General features: G+C 46.4%; 1 protein-coding gene across 1 annotated transcript; it reads left to right on the top strand.

Annotated features, from left to right (window-relative positions):
* Positions 1-533: 533 nt before the first annotated feature.
* rgd1566381 (vomeronasal type-2 receptor 26) lies at positions 534-4,834 on the top strand. Its single transcript, XM_031891776.1, has 2 exons — positions 534-700; positions 3,915-4,834. The coding sequence occupies exons 1-2, from the start codon at positions 568-570 to the stop codon at positions 4,832-4,834; spliced, it is 1,053 nt and encodes a 350-aa protein (XP_031747636.1). The 5' UTR covers positions 534-567.
* Positions 4,835-15,639: the final 10,805 nt, after the last annotated feature.

Below are 15,639 nucleotides of genomic sequence, written 5' to 3' on the forward strand. Positions count from 1 at the left end.
AATGTTGATTTTTTTTTTGGATGATTGTACTGGAAATTTGATCCGTGCCGTCTTCTTATATAGTGAAATATGGAAATCATGTGTCCATTAGTGATGAGCGAATTTTTTTGCCAGGCATGGATTGGCAGCAAATTTCTCCATTTCACCATTGGCGAATTGTTTCGCAAAAATTCACCGGAAAAAAATTTGTTGCATGTCTTGTGTCAAATTGGCGTGGTCGCGTCAAAAAAAGCGTGAGTGGAAAAAATAGCTGTGGCGACAAAAAAATAGATGCAGGCGACAAAATAATCGGGCGGCAAATGCTTTTGGGCGAAGCGAAACGGGACAGATTCGCTCATCACTAATCATAACAGATATCCCTCCCTCTGAGGGTCTAAAGGGGGGAAATGGGTTAACTTTCCCTCTCAGCCAGGTAATGACATTAGAGCTGTCTGCAAAAGGGATGTGGCCCCACACCTATGGGCTCTCTTGTGTGTCTGGATGAGAGACACAAGTCTGGATACTGGGGCCTGAGAGAGTGCCAAGGTATTAGCAGAGTAAAAATGAACCCTAAACTGTTTGCTTTTAATGTTTAAGACCCCCACATCAGTGTGCATGGAACCGTGTTCTTCTGGTCACCGAAGAGCTCATCAGAATGGGAGGCCAAAATGTTGCTTTGACTGTATTCCCTGCTCTGAAGGGGAAATTTCAAATTATACAGGTGAGTACAAATAAACAGGCTGCTCAAAGTGTATGGACTGTTAATAAAATCTTCTGTCCCCTGTAGTAATAATAAACATTCGTTCTTGATAATATTGAGGAACGTGCCCATTTTCTTTTCTGCTTAATTTTATTGGGTTTTCCTTTTTAGCAATATACAGTTCACAAGTATTAGATGTCTGTTAAAAGGGCACAGAAAGGTGGTTAGTAATGGAGATGATCATGGGGAAAAAGCATTAAATCTCATACTAGCAGTTTGTATGATATCCTAACCGTTGTTCCATAATGGCAGAATAGTGAAAAGTAACCCTATTAGCAAAACAAGTCCTGTAGGTGCTGAATATGACCACCATATCTAATATAGTCCCTCACACTAACTGACGTTTGTTCATAAAGGGACCAGTTATTTTTAGGTAACAAATAGTGATGGGCGAAATGTTTCGGCAGGCATGGATTTGCCGCGGAAAAATTCACCGCACGTCCAAAAATTGTCGCCAGCGTAAAAAAAGAATTGTCGCGGGCGGCAAAATAATAGCCGCGGGCGACAAAATAATAGCCGCGTGTGACGAAACAATAGCCGCGCGCGACGAAATAATAGCCGCGCAACAAAATAATAGCTGCAGGCGACGAAACAATAGCTGCGCGACAAACTAATAGCCGCGGGCGATACATTTTTTTGTCGCACGGCATTTTCGCCGTTTCGCGGATCTTTTTAAAGATTCGCGAATTTTTCGGCGAAACGGAACAGATTCGCTCATCACTAGTAACAAACACCAAAACTTAACAACCTTTGCACAGAGACTCACTAACTCAATGACTGTGCATTGTCAATTGTGTCAGCTTTTTCTTTTAACCTGAAAGGGTTCCCAACACCCCCCCCCCCTTCCCCCAGGAGGCAATAAGGACAACCAGGTTGGGATAAAAACAGGCCACAGCTTTATTAACAAATTACTGTTAAGATTTTACAATAAGAATCAACATTGTATCAACATTATATCAACATTATATCCCCACCCGGAATGCTTGCCCACCGGAAGACCACAACCAACTGGGCTACCTGCCATGCCGGCCGCCTATCACAGGAGCAACAGGTGGGCAAGTGGGAGCAGATAACCATAAAACCACCGTTCTGGGACCCTTGGCATGCTGCAGAACCACATCCACTGCAGCAGTGACAATAAGGCATACGTATCCAATTACAATGCCCCACCTGTAAACTTACCACAAAAAAAAACCAGGGCGGGAGGGTGGGATGTTGCTTGTCCTCTGCTCCAACCGGAAAAGGTAGGAACATCCCTTTCCCATGTTCCCTATACCCCATTGTCTCCTTCCTATTCCGGCCATCCAGCAGTTAACCCTATACTGCCATTCCCCCATCTCTATCCCTAGCCCATGCCTGACCTTCCTCACCCAGTCAAGGCCCTTCCTTTTAATAAGTCTGAGCCCCATTCTATACAAAGCAAGATGTTCCATAACAGGCAGATGGAAAAAGACAGAACTGCCTTTAGAACAAACATTTTTAAAAATAGATCTAATATGAGGAGAATAGACTTTGTACTAGGTCTGTGGGTTGATACAGCAGACTGTTTGGATAAAATATGGAACATACAGGGCATCTCTTAAAATAACACGAGATAGGAGAAAATAAACCAACCCATTGATATAAGAAAGTATAGGGGTGATTATTTGAATTAATACACAAGACACATGAATGAAACCTACAAACAAGATACTAATTATAAAATATAAACAAGTTTACCCCAAAACAGCTAGTGATACTGTAGCTCCTATCCAACCTATCAAACTGAAGTGAAATGCAAGCCTTAAATTGATTTATATTCAGGTTTCAATTTACCCTTTTACTGTTACGCTATTTTATCCATACTATACCTTTTCTCTATATAAACCTCCAAAAACATACTATATCTCAGTTTCAACTGTTAACAAAGGGGTCGAAAAATAAATTTGGCTATCATCAGCATACAGATGATATTTGAAGCCGAATGAACGGATAAGACAATATATATATATATATATATACAAGGAAAAATTGTTTAGATTGCATTTGTTGGCATTTGTTGGCAAGTACATCTGGCTGTTTTATATTAAAGATGGTGATGGAATACAAATTGCTCACCCAGTTTTCCCAGAGACTTTGGGGCTGATTTACTTACCCACGAACGGGTCGAAATGAGTCCGATTGCGTTTTTTTCGTAATGATCGGTATTTTACGATTTTTTCGTATGTTTTGCGATTTTTTCGGATTCTTTACGAATTTTTCGTTACCAATACGATTTTTGCGTAAAAACGCGAGTTTTTCGTATCCATTACGAAAGTTGCGTAAAATCTGGCGATTTTTCGTAGCGTTAAAACTTGCGAAAAAAGTTGCACTTTTTTCGTAGCGTTAAAACTTACGCGAAACTTTGCACCTTTTAAGTTTTAACGCTACGAAAAATGCGCAACTTTTCGCGTAAGTTTTAACGCTACGAAAAATGCGCAACTTTTTACGCAACTTTCGTAATGGATACGAAAAACTCGCGTTTTTACGCAAAAATCGTATTGGTAATGAAAAATTCGTAAAGAATCCGAAAAAATCGCAAAACATACGAAAAAGTCGCAAAATGTTCGTTTTCAAGTCGGAACTTTTCCAATTCGGGTCGGATTCGTGGGTTAGTAAATCAGCCCCTTTGTATATATTAAACATTTGAACTAAGAAAGAGGCTTTAAGAATGACAAGAAAGATAAGCAACTTGTAAGGTAAAAACTAAGATTTGCAGATAATAGTATAATAGATGCAGGAGAAAGCATTAAGAAGAGGTAACATTGTATTTGAAATGATAAATTATGAAATTACATACATGAAATATGCATGATAAAAGCCTATAATTATAATTCAAATATAATGTGAATGGGTGCATTGTATTTAAACTTAATTATTAATGGGCATAATGAATTGTCTGCCTGGTGTTTATTTGCCACCAAATTTACACAAGTGTCAATACAATTTAAGCGAGCGCTTGTAAATACAATCAGTCTGCTGCATATCTTTGAAATGTTAGAACAGTTATGGAACACAGAGGCTTAATAAAATAGGGTTGTACCCTGGGTCTTGCAGATAAGAATGTGAGGATTTTTACTCCACCAAGTGTTCTTAAATCTTCAGTAGAAGAATTGCTTTGTAAAATGGAATGACTGACTATTGCTTTCATTCTTAGATGTGGAAAGCTGTGTAAAATGTGCTGAAGACCAATGGCCGAATCCAGCTAGGGATCAGTGCATTAAGAGAGTCATTGACTTCCTGTCCTATGGAGATCTCTTAGGATATATACTGTCTGGATGTGCTTCAGTCTTTATTGTTTTGACTGCTGCAGTGTGTTTGGTCTTTATAAAACACAGAAGGACTCCTATAGTTCGTGCCAATAATCAGAACATCAGCTACATCCTACTTATGGCTCTTCTGATGTCCTTCCTTTGCTCTTTCATCTTTATTGGACAACCTACTGGGGTTACCTGCATGCTGAGACAGACCACGTTTGTGTTTGTCTTCTCTGTTGCTATTTCTTCAGTTTTAGGAAAAACAATAATGGTTTTAATTGCTTTTAAAGCCACAAAAATAGAAAAGATGTTTAGAATGTTGGGAAGAATGAACATTTCAGTGGGAGTGGTTTTTATTTGCTCATTTGGGGAATTTGTATTATGTGTAATTTGGCTAATATTAAATCCACCACATGTAGAGTCTGATAATAAAACTGTACCAGGAAAAACAATTCTACAATGTAATGAAGGTTCAATCATAAGTTTCTATCTGGCGGTTTCATACATTGGTGTATTATCCCTTATTAGCTTTGCTGTCGCTTTCATTGCTCGCAAGTTACCAGACCGTTTCAATGAGGCGCAGCACATCACCTTCAGCATGCTGGTGTTCTGCAGTGTCTGGGCCTCCTTCATCCCAACATACCTGAGCACCAAAGGCAAACACATGGTTGCAGTGGAGATATTTGCCATCCAGGCCTCTGCAGCAGGACTGTTATTGTGTATATTTACTCCAAAATGCTACATTATTTTGCTAAAACCAGACCTCAATGTTAAAGGAAAGCCTACTGCTAAAATACAGTCTGAAGGCAAGGGCAACTAAGATGGTAAGGGTATGGAAAGTCTTAGTTATGAAGAAAGACTGGCCAAGTTGGGTCTGTTTACACTGGGGAAGAGGCGCTTAAGGGGTGACATGATAACTATGTATAAATATATAAGGGCATCATATAATAACCTCTCTAATGTTTAATTTACCAGTAGGTCCTTCCAATGGACATGAGGGCACCCACTCTGTTTAGAAGAAGGAAGGTTCTGTTTAAATATTCGGAAAGGGTTTGTTACTGTGAGAGCTGTGAAGTTGTGAAATTCCCTCCCCGAATCAGTCGTGCTGGCTGATACATTATATAGCTTTAAGAAGGGGTTGGATAGATTCTTAGCAAGTGAGGGAATACAGGGGTATGGGGGGATAGCTCTCAGTACAAGTGAGGGAATACAGGGGTATGGGAGATAGCTCTCAGTACAAGTGAGGGAATACAGGGGTAGGGGAGATAGCTCTCAGTACAAGTGAGGGAATACAGGGGTAGAGGGGATAGCTCTCAGTACAAGTGAGGGAATACAGGGGTAGGGTGGATAGCTCTCAGTACAAGTGAGGGAATACAGGGGTAGGGTGGATAGCTCTCAGTACAAGTGAGGGAATACAGGGTTATGGGAGATAGCTCTCAGTACAAGTGAGGGAATACAGGGGTAGAGGGGATAGCTCTCAGTACAAGTGAGGGAATACAGGGGTAGGGTGGATAGCTCTCAGTACAAGTGAGGGAATACAGGGTTATGGGAGATAGCTCTCAGTACAAGTGAGGGAATACAGGGGTAGAGGGGATAGCTCTCAGTACAAGTGAGGGAATACAGGGGTAGGGTGGATAGCTCTCAGTACAAGTGAGGGAATACAGGGTTATGGGAGATAGCTCTCAGTACAAGTGAGGGAATACAGGGGTAGAGGGGATAGCTCTCAGTACAAGTGAGGGAATACAGGGGTAGGGTGGATAGCTCTCAGTACAAGTGAGGGAATACAGGGTTATGGGAGATAGCTCTCAGTACAAGTGAGGAAATACAGGGGTAGGTGAGATAGCTCTCAGTACAAGTGAGGGAATACAGGGGTAGGGGAGATAGCTCTCAGTACAAGTGAGGGAATACAGGGGTAGGGGAGATAGCTCTCAGTACAAGTGAGGGAATACAGGGGTAGGGGAGATAGCTCTCAGTACAAGTGAGGGAATACAGGGGTATGGGAGATAGCTCTCAGTACAAGTGAGGGAATACAGGGGTAGGGGAGATAGCTCTCAGTACAAGTGAGGGAATACAGGGGTATGGGAGATAGCTCTCAGTACAAGTGAGGGAATACAGGGGTATGGGAGATAACTCTCAGTACAAGTGAGGGAATACAGGGGTAGGGGGGATAGCTCTCAGTACAAGTGAGGGAATACAGGGGTAGGGGAGATAGCCCTCAGTACAAGTGAGGGAATACAGGGGTATGGGAGATAGCTCTCAGTACAAGTGAGGGAATACAGGGGTAGGGGAGATAGCTCTCAGTACAAGTGAGGGAATACAGGGGTATGGGAGATAGCTCTCAGTACAAGTGAGGGAATACAGGGGTATGGGAGATAACTCTCAGTACAAGTGAGGGAATACAGGGGTAGGGGAGATAGCTCTCAGTACAAGTGAGGGAATACAGGGGTATGGGAGATAGCTCTCAGTACAAGTGAGGGAATACAGGGGTAGGGGAGATAGCTCTCAGTACAAGTGAGGGAATACAGGGGTATGGGAGATAGCTCTCAGTACAAGTGAGGGAATACAGGGGTAGGGGAGATAGCTCTCAGTACAAGTGAGGGAATGCAGGGGTAGGTGAGATAGCTCTCAGTAGAAGTGAGGGAATACAGGGGTAGGGGGGATAGCTCTCAGTACAAGTGAGGGAATACAGGGGTAGGGGGGATAGCTCTCAGTACAAGTGAGGGAATACAGGGGTAGGGGGGATAGCTCTCAGTACAAGTGAGGGAATACAGGGGTATGGGAGATAGCTCTCAGTACAAGTGAGGAAATACAGGGGTAGGTGAGATAGCTCTCAGTACAAGTAAGGGAATACAGGGGTATGGGAGATAGCTCTCAGTACAAGTGAGGGAATACAGGGGTATGGGGAGATAGCTCTTAGTACAAGTGAGGGAATACAGGGGTAGGTGAGATAGCTCTCAGTACAAGTAAGGGAATACAGGGGTATGGGAGATAGCTCTCAGTACAAGTGAGGGAATACAGGGGTATGGGAGATAGCTCTCAGTACAAGTGAGGGAATACAGGGGTAGGGGAGATAGCTCTCAGTACAAGTGAGGAAATACAGGGGTATGGGAGATAGCTCTCAGTACAAGTGAGGGAATACAGGGGTATGGGAGATAGCTCTCAGTACAAGTGAGGGAATACAGGGGTATGGGAGATAACTCTCAGTACAAGTGAGGGAATACAGGGGTAGGGGAGATAGCTCTCAGTACAAGTGAGGGAATACAGGGGTATGGGAGATAGCTCTCAGTACAAGTGAGGGAATACAGGGGTATGGGGAGATAGCTCTCAGTACAAGTGAGGGAATACAGGGGTAGGGGAGATAGCTCTCAGTACAGTGAGGAAATACAGGGGTATGGGAGATAGCTCTCAGTACAAGTGAGGGAATACAGGGGTAGGGGGGATAGCTCTCAGTACAAGTGAGGGAATACAGGGTTATGGGAGATAACTCTCAGTACAAGTGAGGGAATACAGGGGTAGGGGAGATAGCTCTCAGTACAAGTGAGGGAATACAGGGTTATTGGAGATAGCTATCAGTACAAGTGAGGGAATACAGGGGTAGGGGAGATAGCTCTCAGTACAAGTGAGGGAATACAGGGGTAGGGGAGATAGCTCTCAGTACAAGTGAGGGAATACAGGGGTATGGGGAGATAGCTCTCAGTACACGTGAGGGAATACAGGGGTATGGGGAGATAGCTCTCAGTACACGTGAGGGAATACAGGGTTATGGGAGATAACTCTCAGTACAAGTGAGGGAATACAGGGGTAGGGGAGATAGCTCTCAGTACAAGTGAGGGAATACAGGGTTATTGGAGATAGCTATCAGTACAAGTGAGGGAATACAGGGGTAGGGGAGATAGCTCTCAGTACAAGTGAGGGAATACAGGGGTAGGGGAGATAGCTCTCAGTACAAGTGAGGGAATACAGGGGTATGGGGAGATAGCTCTCAGTACAAGTGAGGGAATACAGGGGTAGGGGGGATAGCTCTCAGTACAAGTGAGGGAATACAGGGGTAGGGGAGATAGCTCTCAGTACAAGTGAGGGAATACAGGGGTAGGGGAGATAGCTCTCAGTACAAGTGAGGGAATACAGGGGTAGGGGAGATAGCTCTCAGTACAAGTGAGGGAATACAGGGGTAGGGGAGATAGCTCTCAGTACAAGTGAGGGAATACAGGGGTAGGGGAGATAGCTCTCAGTACAAGTGAGGGAATAAAGGGGTAGGGGGGATAGCTCTTAGTACAAGTGAGGGAATACAGGGGTAGGGGAGATAGCTCTCAATCCAAGTGAGGGAATACAAGAGTAGGGGGATAGCTCTTAGTACAAGTGAGGGAATACAGGGGTAGGGGAGATAGCTCTCAGTACAAGTGAGGGAATACAGGAGTAGGGGTGATAGCTGTCAGTACAAGTGAGGGAATACAGGAGTAGGGGAGATAGCTCTCAGTACAAGTGAGGGAATACAGGGGTAGGGGAGATAGCTCTCAGTACAAGTGAGGGAAAACAGGAGTAGGGGAGATAGCTCTCAGTACAAGTGAGGGAATACAGGGGTATGGGAGATAGCTCTCAGTACAAGTGAGGGAATACAGGGGTATGGGAGATAGCTCTCAGTACAAGTGAGGGAATACAGTGGTAGGGGAGACAGCTCTCAGTACAAGTGAGGGAATACAGGGGTAGGGGAGATTGCTCTCAGTACAAGTGAGGGAATACAGGGGTAGGGGGGATAGCTCTCAGTACAAGTGAGGGAATACAGGAGTAGGGGAGATAGCTCTCAGTACAAGTGAGGGAATACAGGGGTATGGGAGATAGCTCTTAGTACAAGTGAGGGAATACAGGGGTAGGGGAGATAGCTCTCAGTACAAGTGAGGGAGTACAGGGGTAGGGGAGATAGCTCTCAGTACAAGTGAGGGAATACAGGGGTAGGGGAGATAGCTCTCAGTACAAGTGAGGAAATACAGGGGTAGGGGAGATAGCTCTCAGTACAAGTGAGGGAATACAGGGGTAGGGGAGATAGCTCTTAGTACAAGTGAGGGAATACAGGGGTATGGGAGATAGCTCTCAGTTCAAGTGAGGGAATACAGGGGTAGGGGAGATAGCTCTCAGTACAAGTGAGGGAATACAGGGGTAGGGGAGATAGCTCTCAGTACAAGTGAGGGAATACAGGGGTAGGGGAGATAGCTCTCAGTACAAGTGAGGGAATACAGGGGTAGGGGGTATAGCTCTCAGTACAAGTGAGGGAATACAGGGGTAGGGGAGATAGCTCTCAGTACAAGTGAGGGAATACAGGGGTAGGGGAGATAGCTCTCAGTACAAGTGAGGGAAAACAGGTGTAGGGGAGATAGCTCTCAGTACAAGTGAGGGAATACAGGGGTATGGGAGATAGCTCTCAGTACAAGTGAGGGAATACAGGGGTATGGGAGATAGCTCTCAGTACAAGTGAGGGAATACAGGGGTAGGGGAGATAGCCCTCAGTACAAGTGAGGGAATACAGGGGTATGGGAGATAGCTCTCAGTACAAGTGAGGGAATACAGGGGTAGGGGAGATAGCTCTCAGTACAAGTGAGGGAATACAGGGGTATGGGAGATAGCTCTCAGTACAAGTGAGGGAATACAGGGGTATGGGAGATAACTCTCAGTACAAGTGAGGGAATACAGGGGTAGGGGAGATAGCTCTCAGTACAAGTGAGGGAATACAGGGGTATGGGAGATAGCTCTCAGTACAAGTGAGGGAATACAGGGGTAGGGGAGATAGCTCTCAGTACAAGTGAGGGAATACAGGGGTATGGGAGATAGCTCTCAGTACAAGTGAGGGAATACAGGGGTAGGGGAGATAGCTCTCAGTACAAGTGAGGGAATGCAGGGGTAGGTGAGATAGCTCTCAGTAGAAGTGAGGGAATACAGGGGTAGGGGGGATAGCTCTCAGTACAAGTGAGGGAATACAGGGGTAGGGGGGATAGCTCTCAGTACAAGTGAGGGAATACAGGGGTAGGGGGGATAGCTCTCAGTACAAGTGAGGGAATACAGGGGTATGGGAGATAGCTCTCAGTACAAGTGAGGAAATACAGGGGTAGGTGAGATAGCTCTCAGTACAAGTAAGGGAATACAGGGGTATGGGAGATAGCTCTCAGTACAAGTGAGGGAATACAGGGGTATGGGGAGATAGCTCTTAGTACAAGTGAGGGAATACAGGGGTAGGTGAGATAGCTCTCAGTACAAGTAAGGGAATACAGGGGTATGGGAGATAGCTCTCAGTACAAGTGAGGGAATACAGGGGTATGGGGAGATAGCTCTCAGTACAAGTGAGGGAATACAGGGGTAGGGGAGATAGCTCTCAGTACAAGTGAGGAAATACAGGGGTATGGGAGATAGCTCTCAGTACAAGTGAGGGAATACAGGGGTATGGGAGATAGCTCTCAGTACAAGTGAGGGAATACAGGGGTATGGGAGATAACTCTCAGTACAAGTGAGGGAATACAGGGGTAGGGGAGATAGCTCTCAGTACAAGTGAGGGAATACAGGGGTATGGGAGATAGCTCTCAGTACAAGTGAGGGAATACAGGGGTATGGGGAGATAGCTCTCAGTACAAGTGAGGGAATACAGGGGTAGGGGAGATAGCTCTCAGTACAAGTGAGGAAATACAGGGGTATGGGAGATAGCTCTCAGTACAAGTGAGGGAATACAGGGGTAGGGGGGATAGCTCTCAGTACAAGTGAGGGAATACAGGGTTATGGGAGATAACTCTCAGTACAAGTGAGGGAATACAGGGGTAGGGGAGATAGCTCTCAGTACAAGTGAGGGAATACAGGGTTATTGGAGATAGCTATCAGTACAAGTGAGGGAATACAGGGGTAGGGGAGATAGCTCTCAGTACAAGTGAGGGAATACAGGGGTAGGGGAGATAGCTCTCAGTACAAGTGAGGGAATACAGGGGTATGGGGAGATAGCTCTCAGTACACGTGAGGGAATACAGGGTTATGGGAGATAACTCTCAGTACAAGTGAGGGAATACAGGGTTATGGGAGATAACTCTCAGTACAAGTGAGGGAATACAGGGGTAGGGGAGATAGCTCTCAGTACAAGTGAGGGAATACAGGGTTATTGGAGATAGCTATCAGTACAAGTGAGGGAATACAGGGGTAGGGGAGATAGCTCTCAGTACAAGTGAGGGAATACAGGGGTAGGGGAGATAGCTCTCAGTACAAGTGAGGGAATACAGGGGTATGGGGAGATAGCTCTCAGTACAAGTGAGGGAATACAGGGGTAGGGGGGATAGCTCTCAGTACAAGTGAGGGAATACAGGGGTAGGGGAGATAGCTCTCAGTACAAGTGAGGGAATACAGGGGTAGGGGAGATAGCTCTCAGTACAAGTGAGGGAATACAGGGGTAGGGGAGATAGCTCTCAGTACAAGTGAGGGAATACAGGGGTATGGGAGATAGCTCTCAGTACAAGTGAGGGAATACAGGGGTAGGGGAGATAGCTCTCAGTACAAGTGAGGGAATAAAGGGGTAGGGGGATAGCTCTTAGTACAAGTGAGGGAATACATGGGTAGGGGAGATAGCTCTCAATCCAAGTGAGGGAATACAAGAGTAGGGGGATAGCTCTTAGTACAAGTGAGGGAATACAGGGGTAGGGGAGATAGCTCTCAGTACAAGTGAGGGAATACAGGAGTAGGGGTGATAGCTGTCAGTACAAGTGAGGGAATACAGGAGTAGGGGAGATAGCTCTCAGTACAAGTGAGGGAATACAGGGGTAGGGGAGATAGCTCTCAGTACAAGTGAGGGAATACAGGGGTATGGGAGATAGCTCTCAGTACAAGTGAGGGAATACAGTGGTAGGGGAGACAGCTCTCAGTACAAGTGAGGGAATACAGGGGTAGGGGAGATTGCTCTCAGTACAAGTGAGGGAATACAGGGGTAGGGGGGATAGCTCTCAGTACAAGTGAGGGAATACAGGAGTAGGGGAGATAGCTCTCAGTACAAGTGAGGGAATACAGGGGTATGGGAGATAGCTCTTAGTACAAGTGAGGGAATACAGGGGTAGGGGAGATAGCTCTCAGTACAAGTGAGGGAGTACAGGGGTAGGGGAGATAGCTCTCAGTACAAGTGAGGGAATACAGGGGTAGGGAGATAGCTCTCAGTACAAGTGAGGGAATACAGGGGTAGGGGAGATAGCTCTCAGTACAAGTGAGGGAATACAGGGGTAGGGGGATAGCTCTCAGTACAAGTGAGGGAATACAGGGGTACGGGAGATAGCTCTCAGTACAAGTGAGGGAATACAGGGGTAGGGGGATAGCTCTCAGTACAAGTGAGGGAATACAGGGGTAGGGGAGATAGCTCTCAGTACAAGTGAGGGAATACAGGGGTAGGGGAGATAGCTCTCAGTACAAGTGAGGGAATACAGGGGTAGGGGAGATAGCTCTCAGTACAAGTGAGGAAATACAGGGGTAGGGGAGATAGCTCTCAGTACAAGTGAGGGAATACAGGGGTAGGGGAGATAGCTCTTAGTACAAGTGAGGGAATACAGGGGTATGGGAGATAGCTCTCAGTTCAAGTGAGGGAATACAGGGGTAGGGGAGATAGCTCTCAGTACAAGTGAGGGAATACAGGGGTAGGGGAGATAGCTCTCAGTACAAGTGAGGGAATACAGGGGTAGGGGAGATAGCTCTCAGTACAAGTGAGGGAATACAGGGGTAGGGGGTATAGCTCTCAGTACAAGTGAGGGAATACAGGGGTAGGGGAGATAGCTCTCAGTACAAGTGAGGGAATACAGGGGTAGGGGAGATAGCTCTCAGTACAAGTGAGGGAAAACAGGTGTAGGGGAGATAGCTCTCAGTACAAGTGAGGGAATACAGGGGTATGGGAGATAGCTCTCAGTACAAGTGAGGGAATACAGGGGTATGGGAGATAGCTCTCAGTACAAGTGAGGGAATACAGGGGTATGGGAGATAGCTCTCAGTACAAGTGAGGGAATACAGGGGTAGGGGGGATAGCTCTCAGTACAAGTGAGGGAATACAGGGGTAGGGGAGATAGCTCTCAGTACAAGTGAGGGAATACAGGGGTAGGGGAGATAGCTCTCAGTACAAGTGAGGGAATACAGGGGTATGGGAGATAGCTCTCAGTACAAGTGAGGGAATACAGGGGTATGGGAGATAGCTCTCAGTACAAGTGAGGGAATACAGGGGTATGGGAGATAGCTCTCAGTACAAGTGAGGGAATACAGGGGTAGGGGAGATAGCTCTCAGTACAAGTGAGGGAATACAGGGGTAGGGGAGATAGCTCTCAGTACAAGTGAGGGAATACAGGGGTAGGGGAGATAGCTCTCAGTACAAGTGAGGGAATACAGGGGTAGGGGAGATAGCTTTCAGTACAAGTGAGGGAATACAGGGGTAGGGAGATAGCTCTCAGTACAAGTGAGGGAATACAGGGGTAGGGGATATAGCTCTCAGTACAAGTGAGGGAATACAGGGGTAGGGGAGATAGCTCTCAGTACAAGTGAGGGAATACAGGGGTATGGGAGATAGCTCTCAGTACAAGTGAGGGAATACAGGGGTAGGGGAGATAGCTCTCAGTACAAGTGAGGGAATACAGGGGTAGGGGATATAGCTCTCAGTACAAGTGAGGGAATACAGGGGTAGGGGGGATAGCTCTCAGTACAAGTGAGGGAATACAGGGGTATGGGAGATAGCTCTCAGTACAAGTGAGGGAATACAGGGGTATGGGAGATAGCTCTCAGTACAAGTGAGGGAATACAGGGGTAGGGGGGATAGCTCTCAGTACAAGTGAGGGAATACAGGGTTATGGGAGATAGCTCTTAGTACAAGTTGATCCAGGGACTGGTCCGATTGCCATCTTGGAGTCAGGAAGGAATTTTTTCCCCTTTGCGGCAAATTAGAGAGGCTTCAGATGGGGCTTTTGCCTTCCTCTGGATCAACTAGCAGTTAGGCAGGTTATACTGTATATAGGCATTATGGTTGAACTTGATGGACGCGCATCTTTTTTCAACCTAACTTACTATGTAACTATGTTACTATGGTTCAGTGGAGAGATTTGCCATCCAGGCCTCTGCAGCAGGACTGTTAATGTGTATGTAAAGGAAAGCCTACTGCAAAAATATAGTTCCATACTGAAAATTACACCTTTTATTGTAAATAGCGTATATTCACAGAAAAATAAGTTCAGGATATCTTGACTTTTTCTATTATAGCCCTATGGAAAAAAACACTTTAATTTCAAGGGTTTTTTTTTGCCCTAATGGATATTTAGATCAAATCTTTAAAAATAAAGTTATTACCAATGAAGCCATCTGCATTAGGCGGAAATCTGGGTTTTTTTAAAATAAATTTTGCACATGAAGTATGCAATATTTCTCAACTTTATTCTGTTCTCAGGTATTTATCATTGTTGATTAAAATTTACTGAGCTGAAAAACACCAGAAAAAACGAATCTTACCAGTTTCATCTCCCAGTTATTCTTGGTGACAAAAAAATATTTTAAGATGGATATTGGTACTGAAAAGTATACATTGGCAATGACATACCGTATTTTTCGCCCTATAAGACGCTCCAGAATATAAGACGCACCCAATTTTAAAGGAGAAAAAAATCTAGAAAAAAAAGATTCTGAACCAAATACTGTAGTAAAATATTTTATATCAACTGTATAAAGTTAATTGTCTCTGGGCTCGCACATAATGAGGCTTCCCCCAGGGCCCCCTCCAAGCATCCTTCAGCTTCCCCCAGGGCCCCCCCAGGTATCCTTCAGCTTCCCCCAGGCCCCCCCAAGTATCCTTCAGCTTCCCCCAGGGCCCCCCCAGGTATCCTTCAGCTTCCCCCAGGGCCCCCCCAAGTATCCTTCAGCTTCCCCCAGGGCCCCCCCAGGTATCCTTCAGCTTCCCCCAGGCCCCCCCAAGTATCCTTCAGCTTCCCCCAGGGCCCCCCCAGGTATCCTTCAGCTTCCCCCAGGCCCCCCCAAGTATCCTTCAGCTTCCCCCAGGGCCCCCCCAGGTATCCTTCAGCTTCCCCCAGGCCCCCCCAAGTATCCTTCAGCTTCCCCCAGGCCCCCCCAAGTATCCTTCAGCTTCCCCCAGGCCCCCCCAAGTATCCTTCAGCTTCCCCCAGGCCCCCCCAAGTATCCTTCAGCTTCCCCAAGGCCCCCCCAAGTATCCTTCAGCTTCCCCCAGGCCCCCCCAAGTATCCTTCAGCTTCCCCCAGGCCCCCCTAAGTATCCTTCAGCTTCCCCCAGGCCCCCCCAAGTATCCTTCAGCTTCCCCCAGGGCCCCCCCAGGTATCCTTCAGCTTCCCCCAGGCCCCCCCAAGTATCCTTCAGCTTCCCCCAGGCCCCCCCAAGTATCCTTCAGCTTCCCCCAGGCCCCCCCAAGTATCCTTCAGCTTCCCCCAGGGCCCCCCCAGGTATCCTTCAGCTTCCCCCAGGGCCCCCCCAAGTATCCTTCAGCTTCCCCCAGGCCCCCCCAAGTATCCTTCAGCTTCCCCCAGGCCCCCCCAAGTATCCTTCAGCTTCCCCCAGGCCCCCCCAAGTATCCTTCAGCTTCCCCAAGGCCCCCCCAAGTATCCTTCAGCTTCCCCCAGGCCCCCC

This window comes from Xenopus tropicalis, chromosome 8, assembly GCF_000004195.4.
Source record: "Xenopus tropicalis strain Nigerian chromosome 8, UCB_Xtro_10.0, whole genome shotgun sequence".
NCBI classification, from domain to species: domain Eukaryota; kingdom Metazoa; phylum Chordata; class Amphibia; order Anura; family Pipidae; genus Xenopus; species Xenopus tropicalis.